This window comes from Uloborus diversus, chromosome 1, assembly GCF_026930045.1.
Source record: "Uloborus diversus isolate 005 chromosome 1, Udiv.v.3.1, whole genome shotgun sequence".
Taxonomy (NCBI): domain Eukaryota; kingdom Metazoa; phylum Arthropoda; class Arachnida; order Araneae; family Uloboridae; genus Uloborus; species Uloborus diversus.
Window position 1 is genome coordinate 71,100,208 of NC_072731.1, and position 22,196 is coordinate 71,122,403.

Below are 22,196 nucleotides of genomic sequence, written 5' to 3' on the forward strand. Positions count from 1 at the left end.
TCAACGTTTGAATTAATATTTGTAAAAGATTTAAAATAAAAAAGGTCATGTATTATGCTTTGTCAATACTAATGTCTTGAATACTTTATTTCAGGAAGAAGTACGTATACAGATGATTGACTTTCAAGTATTGTTTGAAAAAAATTATAAATTCTTAAGTAAATAGGACGATTTATGCTATAGGGAAGTATTTTATACTGAATTTATAAATTTACTTATGCTATCGTAAATTCCTTAATATAAGCTTTTGAAAATATTGATCTTAATTTATTAACGATTTTTTTTTTTGATAATCACTATTATTTATAGTTACGCGTAATTTTAGTTTTACATGCAGATTTAACATAATGCTTTTAAATTCTAACAAAATTTATTATGCCCGAAAGTTTACTCTTATAAAAGATGTTGCGAGCTTAGACTACCTCAAACACTCTTTTAAACACGCTAAATAAAAATCTCGCATGCACTATGCTAAGAGTTGCTGTTTTCTCTATAAACTGCATTAGCAAATTTAACTGTGATCAGTTCTGCTGTTGTAATTATATGGAAATAATTTATTGTGTTTTAATATTTATATGTAATGTTTTTTCTTGTAGTAATTTATTGTATCATTTTGCACAATAGGCTATGTTTATAATTTCATATACATAAGTTGGGTTCTCAGACTGTCATTTGCCAGAAATTCTTCCAACGATTTTTTCAAATTTGATTTAATTGTTAAAATTTTGATGAACACGATTTTTAAATACGCAGTTTTTTAGACCACAAACATGAAAACATTTCAAAAGTTTGGAAAAGGGGGATACGGAAAAGTTTTTCTCCTATTTGATTACTTCAATTGATGCATACGGAAAAGGAAATGTCCTAAGTGCGTTTTTTAAATCTAAATTTGTATTACCTAAGTTAACTTAAACGCCAAGTATTCAGAGATCAGTAAAGCTACATATATCTCCTGTGGTACCACAGAAGCCCATGGCATGTTTCTACTATGCCACAACAATATTAACGCTGCTATTTTTTTAACTTTTATTTCTTTCCTGATTTCTATTTAATATTTTATCAATGTAAAGCATTGCTTAAAATACAGAATGTATCACTGTCAAAAATTTGCTGCCTTTCTTTTGTGAAATAATGCATTGAAACATTTTTTTCGGAAATTAACAATTTGCAGATCTTTTCGACGCTCTTTTAAGGTTTCAGAAAAGAGACAAAAGAATAACAACAATGAAGATTTCTGCATATATGTAATATGATTCAGAAAGGCTCTTAAAATCTAGAAACACTTGATGCAAATTTTATTTAAAGTAGCCATTTCTAAAGGGAAAAATAAGTCAGATGCATTAGTTTTAAAGGACAATATTCTTCGAGCATTTTTTTTTCAATCATAATATCTTTTGTTTTTCAATATGCATCAAAAAGAAAATAAAAGGAAACACATTTTTTGTTACGTTCAAATTTTATTTCTTTAATAAAACTAACGGAAATCATTTGATGAAACTAGGTGTTCTTAGACTAGTTTTGCAAGAGAACAACAAATCTAATCTTCCTTTTATAAGACCAAACACTAGTTGTCCTTTAAAGGGACACTAATTAGCATTCTACGCCAAATCACACCGCCAATGAAACTGTCACTCTAAATGATATTAACCATACATTTCTATTATTAAAATAACAATAAACATATAACTTCGATGCAATAGTCATTTGGAATTTTTTCAATCCCGTGAAGTGATTTATTTAATGCACATTACCAAGAAGACCTCCATTGTAAAAGTACTCAAAAAATCTAATCAAACAGCTTGATGAGTAATAACACATTAAATATTTCCCAGGAAAGTTCAAAATAAAACTGGGACGAAGTAATTTTAATCATATTAATAAATTAATATAAGTCTGAGAACACTTCTTCATAATTTCCCTAGTAGAGCAGTTCTTTTAAAAAGCAATAGTTTAGTTCCTGGTGCTAATGGCTATTTTTGATTTTCCTTTCTATCCAGGGCATCCAGTGGACAAAAAACAACGTAAGTGCGCTTAGTATAAGACTGAAAAATAAAAACAAGTCCGAAAGTCCCGAGCCCTCCCCCAATCCCTCTCACTAAAGTCTCCCCAACAGGAATGCATGATATTTTTTTTTTGTTATTTGAACCCCGTAATTCCTCCAAAATCATCAACCAAAATAATTTCTCAATTTTGCACTTTGTATTTTGGTTTTGTCTCCGTTTTGTTTGTTTTGATTGTAGAATAATCTATATTCTTTCATTGACATTTTGTCCTTTGAAAAAAAAAAAAAATCATTCATAGGGTGGTTTTTCAGTTAGGAGAAACGCCCGGCGGTTTTGATTTGATAACTTAATGAGAGAAAACTACTTTTAAAAGATAATCATTTAAAAATATATATATTTTTTTCATGCTATGTAAATTATAAATGACAGTTCCAAGCAGAAGATTTATTTCAAAAACAAAAATGTATCCAGATTTTATCCTAAATTTAAAATTTAATTTAGATGCATACTGCATCAGCAAAATTGAGATTTTAAGACTTAATTCAACATGGATCTAACTTATTAAACATTATATTACTAAGCTATATTCATGTATATTCATGTAATACATTTTGCCAATCAATTTTATAAAACTTTAATTTTTCAAAAAGTCAATATTTTTGGAGAAAAAAAGGAACATTTGACATTTCCAGCTTTTAATTAAAATAACTTCATATTTATTAGTCGGATTTGTTGAATTTCAGTATCTCGTAAATGAATTAATAAAAGCAACCACCATATTATAGAGCAAGAACCAGAAACACATTTTTTTCAGTTTTTTTTTAAATATGTTTTATTATTGCATCATTGAAACATAAAGTTATCCGTTTCATTAAAAAAAGAGCAAACATTTAATTGATGAATAAATAAATAACTGTCATAGTTTATAAAACTATATCAAAAAAAAAAAAAAACCTGTCTCTAAACGTTTAAGTATGCATGTTTTCAAATGTCTTTCAAGTAGCACAACTAAATGCATGCTTTTACTAGAGTATAGCTTGAATAGTTTATGGCTTTAAATTTCAGTGGTTTCTTTAAAAATTGATTTCAAGTTTCAATAATGTTGAATATTGAGCATAAATAGGCCTTAACTTCTTTGACACAACATATTTTTGATTATATTTTATGAATCAAAATTGAATCCATATTACGGTATTTCTGTGGACACTTCTAAAAGTTTGTGTCAGAGTTTTAAAGTTTATTTATACAAAAATGTGTTATTTGTTTTTACTTAAAAGTTTATAATAAATGTAACGGAATCTTGCTACATGAACTAAGGTAGTAAATTTTGCTACACAGACATAAAGGAAAACTATTTTGTAGTTAATTTTAATAAATTTAAAAAAATCACTAATTTATGAACTAATAGCATATAATACTCACAAAGTTTAATTAGGTCAATAATCTAAACGTAATCGTTTATAAACTTAAAATATTTGTCAGACATTGAATTAATATTCGAGATATATATTTAGTATTTTTTAAAATCTTCGATCATAAAGAAAAACATATTCAACACAAATCTCTTTCCTCAAATTGGTTCTTTTTTTGTTCAGTTTCTAATGATTTCACCACTGATTAATTTTAGTTTTTTTGTGAACGGATTGTTTTCATACAATAAAAGTCAGTTTACTTCAGCTATTCAAACACCATTAACTACACCAAATTTTAACTTTTCAAAACTTAAAAGTCGATGCTCCTGAGTTTTTTTTTTTTTTTTTTGAAAACAGTCATTTAATAATAATATAAATGCGTAAGATCTGCAAAACCAAGATTGTCTTATACAAGCACTAAAACAAAAAAAAAAAAAAAAAAAAAAAACTAATTTGAGGTTGTTCTTGAAACTGAACTAACGAAGATAGAATTAAAACTACTGAGAATCTACCAAGAAAAAAATTTAATGGTACCATTCATTGTGAATATTTTTAAAAAATATCTTCACCCCCCCAATTTCATAGGTGAGTGTAATAATATATATTTCTAGTTCCTTTTGCAAATTAATATAAAATGCATGTTTTAGAAACCCATATTTTACAAATAATAGTAAACCATAAGCTTGAAAACAAAATGGTTGTTAATAATGCTACTTTTTGCACGGTTTTAAGTACAAAAAATTGAAACTAAGAAACGTATTTAATTGTTTTAGTATTATTTGGATTGATAATGAAAAATATTTTTGATTTTCAGTCGAGAAGAATCTCAACCGAAAATGACTGAAGCCGAAATTGCAATGGAGGTACGCATTGTGAAATTTTTAAATTTGTTTAACAATTTTTATTAACTCATTGAGGCACAGATTATAAAAAGACTTTTTTTTTTTAATTGAACGCAAGTGATTCAATTGAAACCACTGTATCAGTTGGCTGAAAAAATAAATAAACAAGTAAATGAAAAATATTCGTGAAAATAATTACCATTCATTAAAAATATTTTTAATCATCAAGCAGTAATAATATATTTACATTAAATTATAATGCAAGTGAATTTTTGACAAAATTTCGCGTAATTTATTAAAGGTTTAACGGCTATTTTTTTTTTTTTTTTGCAGTTTAAATAAAGAAAGGGATTTAAAGCGTGATTAAACAACTAGTTTCTAGTCGGGGATATAGTTTGATAGTAAATTTGATGATATATAAAGGTCAAATGAAGCATATCAAAACGAAGGATTGTAAGAGGGGAAAAAAAGTAACTACTAAAAATGATAGCAGAAACTCTCATCTGTTTCAGGGCAAGAGACAATAGTATCCCTGATAGGTACTGCTATACAGCATGATTTAGAAAGATTTTCAATGAAAACCTTCCTAAGTTTAGGTCTTTGCACACATTTTACTACAAATTGTCATAAATCCACTTACACCCCGTTGCTTCCCTTTATGGCCTTAAATACAGTGATTTAGCATCTTTGACCAAAAAATACGATTTACGTTGAAAAAGAGAGTTGAAAAGGCATTTGTGAAAGCAAGAAATTGATTTGTTTAATTTAATTACTTAGCTTTATTTTTGTTTTTAGTGATTAGCTTGATATCCATTCTATTCATTAAAAGAAAAACGTAACAGAAAACTCTCTGTATGTAATAACCTTAACTCTTTTAACCTTAACTCACTATTATTTGTTCTAAAGATAACTTTGATAAATGACGAGTTAAAATTCAAAACAGCAATTTGCTTCAAATCCTCTTGTTTTTTTCCGTTCTTGGATATACAATATTTTTTCATTTTATCTTGCAGGAGAAGTTGAAGAAGAAGAAGGAAGAAGATGAAGCCATGTGGGCTGAGTACATCGAGCAATGGAGGAAACAAAGGGCAAAGGAGGAAGAAGAATTGAGGAAACTAAAAGAACGACAGGTATTACAACAGGAAACGAAACACTTACATTGCGATCTTCAAAAGTTAATTCAGTTTTAATGTTGTATCAGATAAAAAAAAATTCCTTTGAAATTTCTATAGGCTGTAGGATTTGATTAAACTACTGAATTCCTCAGATATTCTTTAAATATGCTGAAATACAAATTTAAGCTCTTGCATTATCTTCTAGGCAAGGAGGAAAGTAACTAGAGCTGAGCAAGAGAAGCGAATGATGGAGCTCAAAAGAAGGCAAGAAGAACAGAGGCAACGCGAAATCGTAAGTATCTTTGTTGCTGATGAAATTTAAGGAGCAAAAAATGTTGTTTGTTCCGGAAAACAAAATGAGAAAAAGTCTTGAATTGTAAAAAAAATCCAGAAGCTGGGATAATAATGTTGCTGAATATATTTTCATGCTGAGTTTCTATTGACAAAATTTAATACTGTTTCAAGTTGCCGCATATATTTATTACTTTTGGAGATTCTTAGGCTATTTAAACATTTTAATAAAAACTGCTTCGTCTAAGGGCAAACAGGTGAAGTAAAAATCACATCATGTTTCTTTTTACTGCAGTAGTAAGAAAAAATAAATACTTGATATTTAAATAATAAAATTTATAGAAATTTTTAGTAACAATCTCTGAAAAGTTATCGATTTTTTAATGAAAGGTTAATTTTTAAATGTAATTTGTTTAATAAGGTTTCAGGAAATCAAACATGCATTAGTATTTACTTTGTTAACAAAAATAATAATGAAATTGGGGTTTTTTTAAAAACCATAAGCAGCATACGACTACAGTAAGAAGGGTCTTATGTAAATGTTCCATAGTAGTACATGAAAATACTGATGATTTGAGTATTAATACCGGAAATAAAGTTTCATTACTTCGGAAGTGAACTTACGATATAAATAAACGAAATAAATCTTCTATATCTATAGATTTGAGAATGTGTGAGGTTTTCATCTCATCATAAATACAAAGAAAAGTGTCATTGAAAACATTATCATAAATCGAACATAATCATAAATCATTACTTAAACTAAATTTCTGTAAAAGTAACTATTAATTTCAGACAAAAAAGATAGTGATATATTTACAAAATATTTCATTGAAGCTCACTTTTAGGAACTTAAAGGTGGTTTTAGCTCATAATTTGTAGGTTGAGAGCTAACCTTATTGTAAACTTCTAGTTACTGATGGATCAGTGCATTTTAGGAAGAGAAAAAGAATAAAGAAGCCGAAGCTAAACGAAAACGTCTTGAAGAAGCGGAAAAGAAGAGACAAGCCATGTTGGAAGAACAAAGAAAGCAAAAGGAGGGAGTCAAACCAAATTTCGTTATTCAAAAGAAGGAAGGTGGTGGTTTGCCTGTAGCTCCCAGCCATCCAGGTGCTTTTGACAAGGTAAGCTACCCTTTGAAATTTTGATTATTTTTAATAAAATCATCATTTCTTCAAAAAAAAAAAAAAATAATATTTGTCATTCAACAATCGATGAAAATATAAACCATTACACCGATAATTGTAATGGTTTATATTTTCATCGATTGTTGAATGACAAATGTTCTACTTGCAAAAAAAAAAAAAAAAAAAAAAAAAAAAATGCGGGCAGTATCTACACATAGTATATTTTTTTGGTAATAGGGTCACTCGAGATAAACTGTTTTGCAATTTAATAACCAATCGTAAACTATTTTAGATCTAAGGAGACTCTGCACGAAATTTTTAGGACATTCGTAATGTTTCGTAGGCGTTATTTAGAAGCGCAGAGTTTCATAAAAACGGAAAATATTATTTAATGGCATTCATAAAAACTTCTTGGAATTAAGAAATAATGTACTCAAAATTTCTGAAAATAAAGCTTTTATCCAGTTGACTATCTAAATTTCGTTTTTTTCTGCTGCACTGAAAGTGTTCTCATTTGCGCAAAAATTAATTTTAATGCTCTAATAAGTAAATGCTTATAAAATTTATTTTTCAAAAGTACTGCCGTGATTGTAGACAGGTCATTCCTACAAGAGAAAAAAGGTTGTATTCAGCTGTGTATTACAATGTGAAAACCTTCTCTTTTTTTAAATACAGTTGTAGTTACAAATACTATGCTTCACATTCTGGACAAGCACATGCTTCATCAAGTGACATATTCAGTAGTAAAGAACATTATTGTGCCATCTACGTACAAAAAACTGCTTTAAAAAAAAGGCTTTTTCGTTTTGTCAGGAGATACAATTTTTTTGGAACCATGGTATTCACTATAATCTACCTAAAATTCCGGCACTGATTCTTTAAATGTTCTGTAAGCCGTTAGATTTTTCGATAAACTGCTGGTTCTGTCCCAAAATTTGGAAACAACCTGAATGACAGAAGAGAATCTTAATCGAATGTATTTTTAAATTAACATTTATTTCCCGTAAAGGTTTAGAGGGATGAAACAAGACAGAATGGCTTTCTTTGAATGTCCTGTACCAAACTGTATTAGCCTTGGAGATATTAACAATTTGGTAAAAGCTATAGAAACAGAGACAAATTAGATTTTAATGAATAGTTGATATGGAATATATATAATATTAGAAATGTTTCCAGGGTGTAATTATTATTAAAAAGTCTTACATGTTCAAGTGTAAGGACGGTTTAAATGTGGACGGTTAAAATGTTTCTTGCAATGTGTGGCAAATCTGATCAACTATTTGTAAAATGAATTTGTTTAATCTTTCTCAAATTGTCGGATGATCAATGTTTTCAATGACGATTTCATTTTTACAACCACGCAGACAAATCAACTGGTCTCTGATTATCAAACAATGTCGAACAACTCTAGTTAGAGTGACACGATTTCTTATGTTCTTTCAGATGAGCAGCGTTGAGCAAGCTCGTGCCGAGATGGGTAAAAGCAAAGAACAGTTGGCTGAAGATAAACAAATCGCTCTCACTTATCGAGTCAAACCTTTGAACATCGAAGGTTTAGGATCCGGTAAGTTGCGAGAAACCGCCGAGGAACTTTGGGCAAAAATTGTGCAATTAGAAAGTGAGAAATACGACTTGGAAGAGAAAATGAAACGACAAGACTATGATGTGAGTATCACATGAATTTGTTTTTTGCTTGGTTAGTAGTTTTGGTTCTTATGAACCTTTTTTTTTCTTTGAATATTTGACTGTAAACTTTCGATTATTCAATGTGCATCTTGAATGACATGTCTCAGAACAAAATTATTTTGCTTATGGTTATACAGTCCTTTCTAAGCCTATGGAGTAGAAACGTTCCTCTAAATTTATTAACTGTTAAATGTCCGTAGTTGGCGATTTGAAGAACTAGATGCCACTTTTCTAAGACTTCATGAAACATTATTTATTTACAACAGATTCTGTACATAGCTAAACCGCAGACTCATGACTTTGTTTCTAACAAAAGAAAAAGAGCCATGTAGTCTACAGAACCAGTTGCCTTTACTTCGTAAAAGTTAAATTATAATTGAAAATAAGTACAGGAGCTATGCACCGGTGAGCTCCGGTGCACGTTATACCCTGTACTTATTTTGAATCCCGTGCACATATTTTTAAAATAGAACTAGAAACAGAATGAGAAACCACAAACCCCCTGTCCTCCAAAGAAAAAAAAAAGCACACAAATTAATGTTATTTAATGAAATAGTATGAATTTCACTACTTCTATTTTTAAACTAAACAACGTTTTATTGTTCTAGAATAAACTTCTAGAAAAAAATGGTACTATTTGTCAATTTTATTCATGTTTTAGAATTTATTTTCCTTAAAATTATATTATGTTGTAAAATTTGTAAATTTTTTTTCAAACCTTTAAATAAAAATGTATCAATGAAGGATAGTTTTGTTTTGAATAGTCATTCATTGAAATATTCCCACCCCACTTGTTAGTATCCTAACTAAAAGAAACTAATCTATATTTATCATGCTATTTTATTTTATTTTTACAGAAAATCATTAGCATAAAAAGGGGAAAATATCATAAAATTATTGTCTCTTTTTAGCTGAGGGAATTAACTGAGAGGCAGAAACAAATTAATCGACAAAAAGCACTGAAAAAAGGCATTGACCCTGCGTAAGTGATGCTTTTTATGATATTTTCTATTACTAGTTACATTAATTAGAAATATTTTTAATTCACTGTACTTGATGTTATTTTCTAAATTTTAGGTTTTGTTAAAGAAAATTTAATACTTTACAATTAAAAAGCAACGTCTTAGTTTTGTTAAACATATGATTGTTTTCAAAATAATAAAAAGGGATGTAAAACATTTTATTAAAAAAAAACATTATAAATGATAAGGTAAAAAAAACCCCAAAATTTACTCGAAAATATTTTGCAATTCTTACAATGTATCTATTAGTACATATTCTGTTTTTTAATAAGTAAAAGTAATTCATAAAATTTATAATATTTTTTTTTCTTTTTTTCAGCGAGGCTGAAGGAAAACACCCGGTAGGTTTACTAGATTGCTCTTTAGTTTTTTTAAGGTATCAAATAATTCCTACTTTTTCATATTTTGCGTGTGAAAAGGTATGATAAGCATATTTCAAGCATGATATTTTCGTAATCTTGTCTAGAAAAAAAAAGAGAAGACAATCTTTCAAAAATTTTCCAACTGAAAAGTCATTAAAAAAACATGTTTTTAATTTGGAAGAAATTTAATTAATAAAAGCGCATGCAAAATACAGTTGTTTTTATTACACAGTAGGATTTTTCATGCGCTTTTGGTTGATGTTAGAAAATAGATATCGTCCTCGAAGTATGAAATTTATCATCTTCATACAAAGACTATTTCATTGTCAAAAGTTCCATGCTAGACATTAAATTTTACATTTAAAATTTGTGTTTCTTTCTGTTGATATTAAATATTTGTTGCAAAAATGGTTCATCAAGACGTTCAGTAAATTTTGAATTTAAGGGAAGGTTAACTAAAATTAGTTGCAACATTGCCTTAAAGTTGATATTTTTAAAGAATAATTTGATTTTTCGTAGGAACAAAATACTCCTTTCGACCACCTTAATTCGTTTTGTTCCGTTTGCAGAATATCACAAAGTAGCGTCTAGGAAAAATGATTACGAAGACAATATGACTAAGCATATTCATTATTGTAGAAAAATAGTACTTTTAAAACGAGATGCTTTGTAATTATATTTTTACCTTTATGTATTCAATTATGATTGTCCAAAGTATATTGGGATGAGAAAACCATGGAGATTTATTTAAGATTATGTGACAATAATCCAAAGAACAGTGTAACTTTACTTATGACACATCTAATCAGAAATTTGAATTAAGTCTTTAGGTTTTCTCCTAAAACCCACTTATGTGTCTTTATCTAAATTTATTGAACGTCTTGGTTTTTTTTTCCATTTGAAACTACTTTTAAGATGTATCTGCATGAAAAGTTGCTTTAAAATTTCTGTTTCTATTTTTAAAAAAAAATTACATCACGATTCTGTTTCTATTTAAAAAAAAAATTACATCACGATTATATGATCTGCTGTTTAATAAATGACCAACACATTAAAATAATTTTTTTCCGAATTTCTTGGAAAGAAAACTATGTTCATTCTTTTTAGCTAAAATCAATGTTTCCAGAAATATTAGCGCAAGTAAAAATGTAGAAATCTGCTTTTAGTAAAGCTATATCAAGAAATTAATCCATAGAGAAGTGGATTGTTTTAAATATCAATAAAATTATTGGTCAAATGCTGGGCAACGTTACCTATTAAACCCCAAAACACTGATTTCCTTCACTACCCTTTTAAAACTACGTAAATTCCCCCTCCAGTAAAATAACCCCTAACATTACTTGTGTGAGCTAACTCAGGATTTAAAAAAATAGAATAACATTTTAACCTAAATTTAAAACATTTGATTTCAAGGAAATCAAATTGATATTTTTGAAAACATCGGTAATTTTTGAACACATTTTTGGAAAAAGAAACTTTTGAAAGAAGAATTTTTTGAAAAAAGAAAAAGAAAAAAAAAAAAAAAAGAAACATGTTTTTGGTGCTACCTGAGGTTTTGACAATTGCGTTACAATTAGTTCTTAATGGTTTTATTAATATGAAAAAATACTTTTAATGATAAAACCAAACAACAAAATCAGTTTTACATTGAAGGAAAAAACTTTTGCTCAATGGAAAAAAAAGGAAATATTTTTTCAAAACTTTTGAAGTATAATAAAAATTTAATTTTTTTTAGAAAAAAAATCTTTTTAATAAAACTTTGTTTATGAATTTTTGAGCTATCTGATTCTCTGAAAAAATATAGTAGACATTTTTGTTACCATTCTGACTAGATTTTTAATGTTAGAATAGTGGTAGTGATTTTGTATTTTGTGTTAATCGATTTTTTCAGTAGACTTGCAAACTTTGAAAAAAAAAAATCAATATGAACTTTTTGGATTTTTGAAATGAACTTTTTGATTTTTGGTATGAACTTTTTTGATTCTTGATTTGAACTTTTTTGATGTGAACTTTTCTGACTTTTTTTTGAATTTTGTGCGTGTCATTTTTGCCAATTTTAATTCTAGTTAGTAAATAGACCATTGATTCATATTAAAAAAAATATTGTGGATTTTAAACCGTTTTTTCTCATTTTGTTAGAATAACCATTTTTAAGTACTTGGAAATAATGCACCTTGGTTAGTTTCCCATTACACTATGAATAACTTTTTTTATATCCTCCATTGCCTATGTCCTTTCCTAAAATTTACCATAATTCTACCTTTATTTTCCCTCATCCTTCGATTTCTTCATATGAAGCCGAAGATATCTGTTGCCAGCAAATATGAACGACGCCTGGATAGAAGGTCATTTGTAGACAAGAAATCTTGGTTTGAAAACGTAAGTTGATGCCTTGTTCATGATGAGAGTGGCCATTATGTCTCCTACATCAAGGGCAGTATTTTGACTGCAACAAAGAAAAATCCATGGCTTATTTTTATTTTTTATATGCATCGTAATAAAACAAGGAAAGTTCTTTAAAATTGTTTCCTAGAAACAAGAACAATACAAAGTAATTTTTCTTTTGATATTCAGAGTGGTGTCTGCGTATTTCCAACAAAAGCCTCATTCTGACTTAAATATGAGTGACATATAGCAGACGTTAGAGAAAAGTGCTTTAAAAAATACCCAGATGTCCTATAGTTGATGCGGTTTTGTTTCAAAAATTGAATTAGCGTACTGACAAAATGGCCTCTTTCATGGAAATCTATAATGTGTTAATCTGTTTTAATTCTTTGTCGTAGCCCAAAATTCATGTTGCTAGCAAGTTTGAACGACGTGTAGACAGAAGGACGTATGGTGACAAGAAAAATTTGTTCGATGGTGTATGTATATCGAATAGAAATGAATGTTGTGTTCTATTTCCCAAATCTTTAGCCCTTTTCTTTGCCTGTGTTTAGAAGTAGCTCTTTTGGAAACCTCCTAAACTTTCTATTTCCTAATCAGCATTTGTAGATTAGTCTTCTTTAGATTAGTTTTAAGGAAAAGCCGCCATATTATGGCGCAGTGACAGCTGATATATTTCATTAAAATTACACATTTTAAAGAGTAATTGACCTAAATAATTTGCTGAAGAAATCACTAGTACGTTTGTGATTTCTAAAGCAGCAGTTTTGGTTCATTACCCTTTTAATTATTATTTCAAATGAAATAGATTAGCTGTGTGCTTTGAACAAAGTGTCTGCTTTTCCGTGGAATGCATTATTAGAGAATCTGTTTCACAAATAAAATGTGTTGTTCTAGTTTGCATTCGGTTAAAAGAAATTGGCGATGTTTGTGCTTTATAATTAAGACTACGTGACTCAAAATAGATCCATATTTAAACGGTCATTCCAATACAAAACAAGTTTAATCATCATTATTTTAATTTCATATTCAGTAAAAAAAGACAATTTTCAGCATTCAATCAAGTTTTGTGTTAGTACACTTTTGGCATAACCTGAAAGTATAACAGAATATTAAAGTAATAAAAAAAAACTTCCCTTTAATATTAAAATGAACCTCGCTGACCAGAACACGGATAAATGTTAAAAATACTTGATTTTTTTTTTAATCAAGGTAACACGGAAAAACACCAAAAAGCAAATGTAATCACAGCTACAGATAGTTGTGCTCGTATTAAAAAAAAAAAAAAAAAAAAAAAGATTGAAAATTATCTCAAAAAATTGATTTAATGTAATAAAATCAATTACGAGTATTTTATTTGCTAACAAATGCAAAATGGCAGCATATAAAAATTTAAATTATTGGGCTTTCTCCCCTCGTTTGCCAACAATGAAATTAAAATTTAATTAAAATTCTACATGACTTTCAAGTTCCGAAAAAATTCCATTGTACATGAAAATTTTTCTATTTTGATTGGTACTAATATTCTAAATGTGAGAGCAAGTTTTCAATACCAACATTCCGAAAGAATGGTAATTTTTGCGTTTTTTTTTTTTTTATTAATATCTTTGGTAATTGAAGTCTTCCAAAGATGAGATCTAGCTGAGAACGCTCTAGATCATGTCACCTTTAGAACAAAAATCAAAATCGTTTTTTTTTTCATTTTGTAGCTACGATACCACAGACAGACACACATGTCTAACTTCCAATCCCCTTTTTTGCGTCGGGGTTAAAAACAGGAGAAGAAATCATCTTTGAAATTATTTTATTTTAATTTTGCGGACATTCGCTTAAAGTTTATCATTTTCCAGTGATTAAAAATTGCGTTTAGAAAATATTCTCGTTATTTTAGTCAATTAAGTAAAAATTTTCTAAATAAATAAAAATAAAGTTTTAAAAAAAGGTAGCCAGTCAAGTCTGTTCTTCTTTTTTTTATGAGACGGGGATACGGGAGAGATAAATGTCCACCTGGTGTAGTGCGAAAATTTAATAACGCCGATGAGAAAAAGTACTTATTCTCCTCCTCTTCTTAGAGATTTAAATATTAACTTTTTTTGTCACAATTATACCGAAAAGTCAAAAACTGTAGAAAATGTGTATGTGCTAAATATAATGTTTTTAATTTGTTTTGTTGGTCACATACAAAAACATACATTAGTTGAAAAAGAACATCACTATATTTCATTTGTTAAAAATTCATTGTGTTTTTTAAACAAATCTGGCATTGTAATTCTATCCCTTTCCATAGATGAAGGGAAAAAATGAGAATGCCATTTTTGAGACAAAAAATCTAATTAAATATAACAAATAGATAAATAAATCTTTAAAAGTCATAAAAACTTGATAAATTCAAAGAATCATCGAATACACTATTTATGAATGTATCCTTTACTGTCACGTGTCTTTGTTCAAAGCAAAAAAAAAAAGTAGTTACTATTGTATCCTGCGAGCAAAATTTATACCTGCATGAATGTATGAAAAGCTCTTGTACAAATATAATGGGTTAAAAATGTTTTCAGACAGCAGCTAAAAATTAAATGTATGTTAAGTACAACAAGGAATGTGCTATGTGTTTCATTTTTGTGTTTTTCCTGCACTATTACCAATTGATTTTTTCCCACCGTTTAAGAGATCGTTTACATTTTATGTTTCTAATTAATACTTTTTTTGAAGTTCTCGGACTTCAAAACACAACCTTTTGAAATAATTTCATCGTTTTTGAAAGTTTCAATTTTAAAAATGTTTTTATTTTGAATTATTAGTTTATTCGGTGTTGATGTAAAAAGGCAATATTTTTTCTGATAGTTAACCCCCCTTTTATTGGAAAAATTATTTGCCTTATGTTTTTAACACACTGGCGGACCCCGCTAACCTGAACCACGTTATTCCGAAATACCTGTTAATGTGAGCCGAGTTGATTTTCTAAAAGCATAACTCAAAGCATTATTACAAAACATTTAATTATACTAAAAATAATTATAGAAAAAACAGTTTAAGCGTGCATAATATTGTTTCTGTTCATGAAACCAATGCAATAAATTCAAGGCTCACATGTACACCTCTACATAATAAATTTCTTTTTTTTATCTCACAGGAAGATAAATTTATTTCATACACAAGCACATCCTTTATTTTAGTGTTGCAGTAGGAAAAAATATTTGAGGGTTACTCTATTTGATATTTAGGTGGGGGGGAAGGGAGGGGGAATTAAAAAAGAAAAGATGAATTGAAACCAATATACAGTAAATTTGCATTATTTTTCAATAAAAAATCAAAAATTTTGAGGGACGGGTTCCCCACTCCTCTCCGCCTCAAATACAGCACTGCTTTGTTTTAATGGAAAGGGAAGATATTTTATATCAATTCTAAAAACGACTTCTAGATATTTTAGCAATGAATTATTCTAACTCATTTTTCATCTTTTTTTTTTTTCGTTACCATTATCAGAATTTCGGGTAATCTGAATTTTTTTTAAACTAAGCAGGAAGCGGCCTCAATCAGTTCAGATTAGCGGGGTTCTACTGTACTTTTTTCGAATTTTAATGTCTTTGATTTTATCTTTAAAATAATATCTTTTGTTCAGAAAACATTCTTTTATAACAGCATGTATTTTCGACTGGCATGACTTATGGTTTTTCTAACTTACGAGAAATACCACTTCTGAAACTTGTAATAAACTTTTTTTTTGTGAAAAATCATTTATTAAAGGAAATATAGTTCTATTATTTATAAAAGGAAATATAGATCACCTTAATTTACAAATGCCAAAAACGTATCATTAAAATAGTTTTTCTTATTTCAAGTAAATATAATTAATTCTTGTATTAATAAAAAACTAGATTGTTTAAACAACAATTTTGACGAAGAAGTAAATATTAGGGGTTTTAACCTTGAAAAAGCGAATATTATTTTTTTAAATTTCATATTGATCTATATGAATTTCTGTGTGAATTAAAACAACTACTTTTAAAGAAATGTGAACACCGCATCGTAGAGGTCACATTCGAATCTATCATTTTTTAAAAATCTAGACATTACTAAAGAATTTTTTTAAAAAATCCAATACATTTTTTCTTTTAAATTTTAGCTTTGAAACCAGGTTTTACAGACAAAATACAGGCTAAAACTGATTTTTTTTGCTCATTATTACTTGTCACTTTCACTAAAGATATATTAAAAGGGGTCTAAGGACCCTTAACCTTCAAAATTTTCGACTTTCTGGAAAAAATATATGTTATGCATAATTTGATTCTAAACAATTTGATACCTTATTTTTAACATACGCCGAAAACTTTTCAACTTATCGTAAAAATGCGTAAACTTTCCCCGTAGAGATTTATGTTAATAGCAGCTGTTTAAGCCTCTTTTTCTCAGGTAACGGTTTCTTCGGGTTTCTCGTTTTGCGCGCATGATATCTCAGAAAGGTTCTTATATATTTCCGTAAAACTTTTTATACATGTTTGTCTGGTACATATTTATGATCTGAACCTAAATTTTAACTAAAAATGAAAGGTAATATTAAAAAAGATATATATTTTTGCCCAAAATTTTGGAAATTTTTGATTATGACTTGTAAAATTTCAAAAAATAAATAGATAATTTAAAAAAAATCAAATAAATTTAGGTTTAGGTCATAAATATAAACCAGACAAACAAGTATGAAAAGTTTTACGGAAATATATAAGACACTTTCAGAGATATTATGCGCGCAAAACGAGAAAACCGAAGAAACAGGCACCTGAGAAAAAGAGGCTAAACAGCTGCTGTTAGCATAAATCTCTATGGGGAGAGTTTACGCATTTTTACAACAACTTGAAAAGTTTTTGGCGTATGGTAATAAATAAGGTATCAAATTGTTCAGAATTAAAATATGCATAACATATATTTTTTACAGAAAGTCGAAAATTTTGAAGGTTAAGGGTCCTTAGACCCCTAATAAATATATTTTAAAATATTACGAAACAATTTAAGTTGCACTAAAAAATAAGTAAAAGTGCTTGATTTTATACTAAGCGTTTAAGACATTGCAACAGTGAGCACTATTTTATTTTTACAAATTTTGAAATTGTTTTAAGAAATTAATATTGGCACTGCAAAGTAATAGTGGGGTATCTTAATGTTATTTCTGGGATTAGATGTCTTACTGTCGCCTTGAGGCGACAATATTTAGTTCAATGCAGTGTTGAAATATGAGTAATGTTATGTAAATAGTTGCCACACATTTGTTCTCAATGATTATCACGATTATTTCCGTAACCAAAAGAAAAGGAGATTGAGGGAGAAAAACAATCAAAGCAATCAATAATTTTGACAGATATCAAGCCATGAAAATATCATTTTATTTTCAACTGTTTTATGTTTCGTTAATGGAAATTTTTCAAGCGTCTCTCGGTGATAAATTCATGCAACCGATTAAAATTAACCATTATTAGTAAAGAAATAACGGTGCGTATAGGTTTTGCGTTTGCTTCTGTTGAAAAATAGCATTTTGCACTGAAATTGCTTCTGTGAAACTATTTTTGTGATGTTGCATTCCTATAACATTAGTTCTTGTCTTTTTGTTATAAAAAGTGTTTTGGGTACATATAAAAACAGCTTATAAGTTAGTTTTAAGAAATTAAAAAACAACTCATGGTTTCAGAACAACATCTACGTGATGTTAAAGTCCATAGATCATCCCGGAAATATCAGAAATTGTTTTCATTTGAGTTAAAAAGAGAAGCAAGTTGTGGTCACAAAGTTTGGGAGTGATCTCAAAGTTCTCCAGTGTTAAGCAACACCTACTAATGTCTTAGAATTCCTTTAGTTTTGATGGTCACATGGTTTAATATGTTAGATTTCATGCAGTTTCTTAGGTTAAATAAGTTACATCATCAAAAACACTACATATAAACTGTATTTCAGAAACTCTTGTACCCATGTAATGTAGTAATATTTCGAATTTGTTACATTAGAGTTAAATTTGAAACCAGTTGTAGCCACATCAGTAGAACGTGATGTCATGCATCTTCCGTATTAGGCAACAACTATTGTTATGACTACAGTTCTTTATTTTTGAAGGACAAAGGGACAACAGCAACACAATGTTGATTTTCTGTATTTGCATAGGTTAGAAATGTTACATCTTCTATAAATATTACTCATAAAATGATTTCAAAAAACTGTTTAACCACATGCATGGGCGTAGCCAGGATTCCCGTTAGGGAAGAGCTAGCATAGACGCAACAAGACAGTGGTTTTTAGTCCCCCCTCCTCCCCCCAATTGTGTCGAATCCCAGAAATCGCTAGAAATTAATGCCCCTCCCCTAAAAAAAACACATTTTATACTATTTATGGTCGGATGAGGGGGAAAACGCAGTTATGCAGCTCCCCACTACCAGAAATGTTTTGAAATTGAAGTCCTAAAAATGTAAATTTAAATTATATTTTGTGACATTACAGGGTAGAAATAAGAGGCATGAGAAGAAGATCCTCTCTTCTAGGGATAGACAGTTTCCCCTCCCTAACCTCCTCTGACTACGCCCATGATCACATGCTAGAATTCCGGTAATGATGAAGTCCGCTAATCCCTCATAATATGGAATTGGTTTCCTCCAGAATGAAAAATAGAATCCCAGTTATAGGCACTCCAGTAGGAAGAGATATACAACCCTTCCAGTATTAGACAACATCTACTTTCATGAATTTCTTTAGTTGTGAAAGACAGAGGTGCAATGTTAGCACGTTTGACTTCTCTATTATAAGTTTCTTCGGTTAAGAAAGATACATTCTCAAAAGAAACGTAATGAACATTAGAATCTTAAGTTTTAAAACCACAAGCGCATGCTGTAGGTAAGAGCCTTACTCATACATAACATCCTAAGGTTCGCAAATACAAAACATTTGCGAGAGTTTATTATTTTTTTTTCAGTTTTATATATAGGATACAAAATTTCGTTCCTCGGCACTAGTTACGAGATTTTATAAGAAATGGAAAGTAAAACTTGTACAACGTATTCATGGCATTTACTCTCTAAGTCAATTTTTCCCCATTTCTTTTATTTAGGAAATAATTATTAGAGGCGTGCGTATTTTCATGTTTAGTTTTATTATTATTTAGCTGAAAAAAAAGAGTGACGTGGCTAGAATTGTAGATGAAAGATCTAAAATAATTTTAAAATATCAATTATGTTTTTGAAAAATTGTATTCAAATGTATTTTATATGTAGTACGCAAAATTGTAATTTAATTATCACCTTTCATTTTTAAATTAAGTGACATTTATAGTATTCGTGATAATTTGCAGAAATAGATCCTAAAATCGCATTTTCGGAACTTTTTAAGGATGATATATATAGCGTAGTATTGACCAATATGAGAGCAGACAATATATTGTACTGGTTTGTAATAAATTCAGAAATGTTGCTTTAGTTGTTAAACAAATTCACCGAGTTAAAACCACAAGTATAATTAAATGCAGCTCAATTAATTAAAAAAATAATACTTTATTTCATTTTAAGCTTGTACTACTCTTAATGCTTTACTATTTTTCAGCGTTGTAGCTGAAGTAAAAGTTGCTGTGCAAACGAATGTCTGAACAAATGAATAATAACTTTAGTACTATTTAAACTTTTAATATATATATATATATATATATATATATATATATATATATATATATATATATATATATATATATATATATATATATATATATATATATATATATATATATATATATATATATATATATATATATATATATATATATATATATATATATATATATATATATATATATATATATATATATATATATATATATATATATATGCACTAATTAATTGACAATATTTAGGGATTAGAGAAATCTGTAAAAGAGGCTATGGAAAAATCATGGGAGGAACGAATCAAGAGTTTCAAAGAGCGAGGACCTAAAAATCTACCGAAATGGGACCCAACAGCCCCCAAAGCCAAGGAAGTCATTGAACCCAGACACTACGATGACGAAGAAGACATTGTTGATTTGCTGCCTCCTGGTCTGGACTTGGAACCTGAACCTATCAAAGCACCCTCACCACCTCCACAGGAAGAAGAAGAGGAAGAAGAGGAGGAAGAGGAAGAAGATGAGGAAGAAGAAGAGGAGGAGGAGGAAGAAGAAGAGTAATTTTGATATTGTCCAAAGGAAAAGAAATTACTTGAGTATGTATTGTATATTTGCTTGAACTTGTTTTAACTAAAAATACACATAAATTTTTTTAAATTTTATTTGATACTGTAATATAAATTAAGGGGTAAAACATTAAATTATCTTTATTTGAGTGGCCCTTATTTGTTCATTCATTTATTCATTTTCTTATTCCACTCACTAATTTATTCATCAATTTAGCTATTTTCTTATATTATCTTATTTATTTATTTGCTTATTTACTGATTCATTTCCTTTTCATTTATTCCACTAAATATTTTATTCACTCATTTACCTGATTAAATATACCTTTAATAATCGAATAAAAAATATTTCATTGTAAATATATTTTATTTTTCACTTTGCCTTATGAAGAAAAGAAGTGAAAATTCCACATTTTTTCGGAGGTATAAAATTACTGCCGAAAGTAAAAAAATGCGTCAGTGCAAGTTTTATAATAAAACATATTGCCCTTTCATCATGTTCCGTAATTTTCAGGAAAAAAAAAATCAAATTTGTTTATTTTGAAAAAAAAGGGGATTTTAATTATTTTACTTTGCCCTACGTTCTCCTACTTACAATGGTAAAGTAAAATTACTGCACAAAAAATGTTTCTCTGTAACTTTCTGACACACTGGGAAAATAGTTAATTTTAAAACATTGTATATTTTTATTAACAGTTTCCATTTTTCAATGATTCGTAACAATAATTATATTTTATTAAATAACATTTTCATTTTGCTTTTATTTTTCAGAATTTTTCACGACTATTAAAGTGAGTAGCTGCCTCTTCCTGGAAATTTATCTCAGCCACAAATTTGGTTCCACTTCAGTTTGTAAATTATTCCGCCTATAAATCTCTCATGAATAAAGTGTACTCAAATACAACTTTATATTGAAGGAAAACATCTGAATTATATCACTGCGTTATGGCGCTCAACTTCATTCCTTATTTTTAAATTTTATTTTCCAGACAAGACATACTGCAATGTAAAAATGGTGATACGAAAATTAAATATGATTATTATTAATTTTCAAATGAACTTTTTCTGTTTTTCTTCAACGGTGCATTTTGTGTCATGTGTTGATACTAACCAATGATAATGGATTATTGGACCTGTATTTCATGTGGATAAATGTATCTGTTCAAAGTTCACAAATATTTATTAAAACTACTTGGTTTCTTCAAACTTTGTTTTTATTTCAGTCGAGAGAGGTTGTTTTACAAGAACGATAACCATTCTACGGAAAAAATGGACATTTTGTCCTTCAAGTCGGTGTCATATACTTCATTAAAGTTGATAATTAAAAGGGGTAATGAACAACATTTTTTTGCTTAAGAAATTGTGAATTATTTGTGATTTCTTAAGCAAAAAGGTTTGTTCATTGTCCTTTAAAGTTATTAGATCATTGAAATACATGAGCTGTTCCGTGAGGGATAACATGGTGACTTTTTCGTGGACTGATCTAATAGAAAATAGGTTTAGGTGGCCCGTCACTTGGATCACCTCTCGTGAGCGAAAGGTCACGGGTTCGATACTGGCCGGTCAAAGACTCTCCGTTCATGCTAATGTTGATTTAGGCACCTGTTGAATCTGTCATTGTTAAAGTCTCTCAAACTTCAGCTCAAAATCAATTCTCTTGTGATATTGGAACAGGATTATTCGGCTCTTGGACTGGATAAAAAATATCAAACTTTCCGTAAATGGTGTGGTCATATCTGGAGTGCAGCTTGAGTTGAGTCG

General features: G+C 28.7%; 1 protein-coding gene across 1 annotated transcript in view; it reads left to right on the forward strand.

Annotated features, from left to right (window-relative positions):
- LOC129225323 (troponin T, skeletal muscle-like) overlaps nt 1-21,641 on the forward strand; it is a 92,588-nt gene extending 70,947 nt beyond the window's left edge. The window contains exons 9-19 of the mRNA XM_054859914.1: nt 1,998-2,021; nt 4,230-4,278; nt 5,271-5,387; nt 5,578-5,664; nt 6,602-6,787; nt 8,234-8,455; nt 9,388-9,458; nt 9,818-9,839; nt 12,644-12,724; nt 20,122-20,465; nt 21,207-21,641. Coding sequence (XP_054715889.1) covers nt 1,998-2,021; nt 4,230-4,278; nt 5,271-5,387; nt 5,578-5,664; nt 6,602-6,787; nt 8,234-8,455; nt 9,388-9,458; nt 9,818-9,839; nt 12,644-12,724; nt 20,122-20,430 — 1,168 coding nt within the window. The 3' untranslated portion in view covers nt 20,431-20,465; nt 21,207-21,641. The remainder of the gene's footprint in view (nt 1-1,997; nt 2,022-4,229; nt 4,279-5,270; nt 5,388-5,577; nt 5,665-6,601; nt 6,788-8,233; nt 8,456-9,387; nt 9,459-9,817; nt 9,840-12,643; nt 12,725-20,121; nt 20,466-21,206) is intronic.
- The last annotated feature ends 555 nt before the right edge of the window (nt 21,642-22,196 follow it).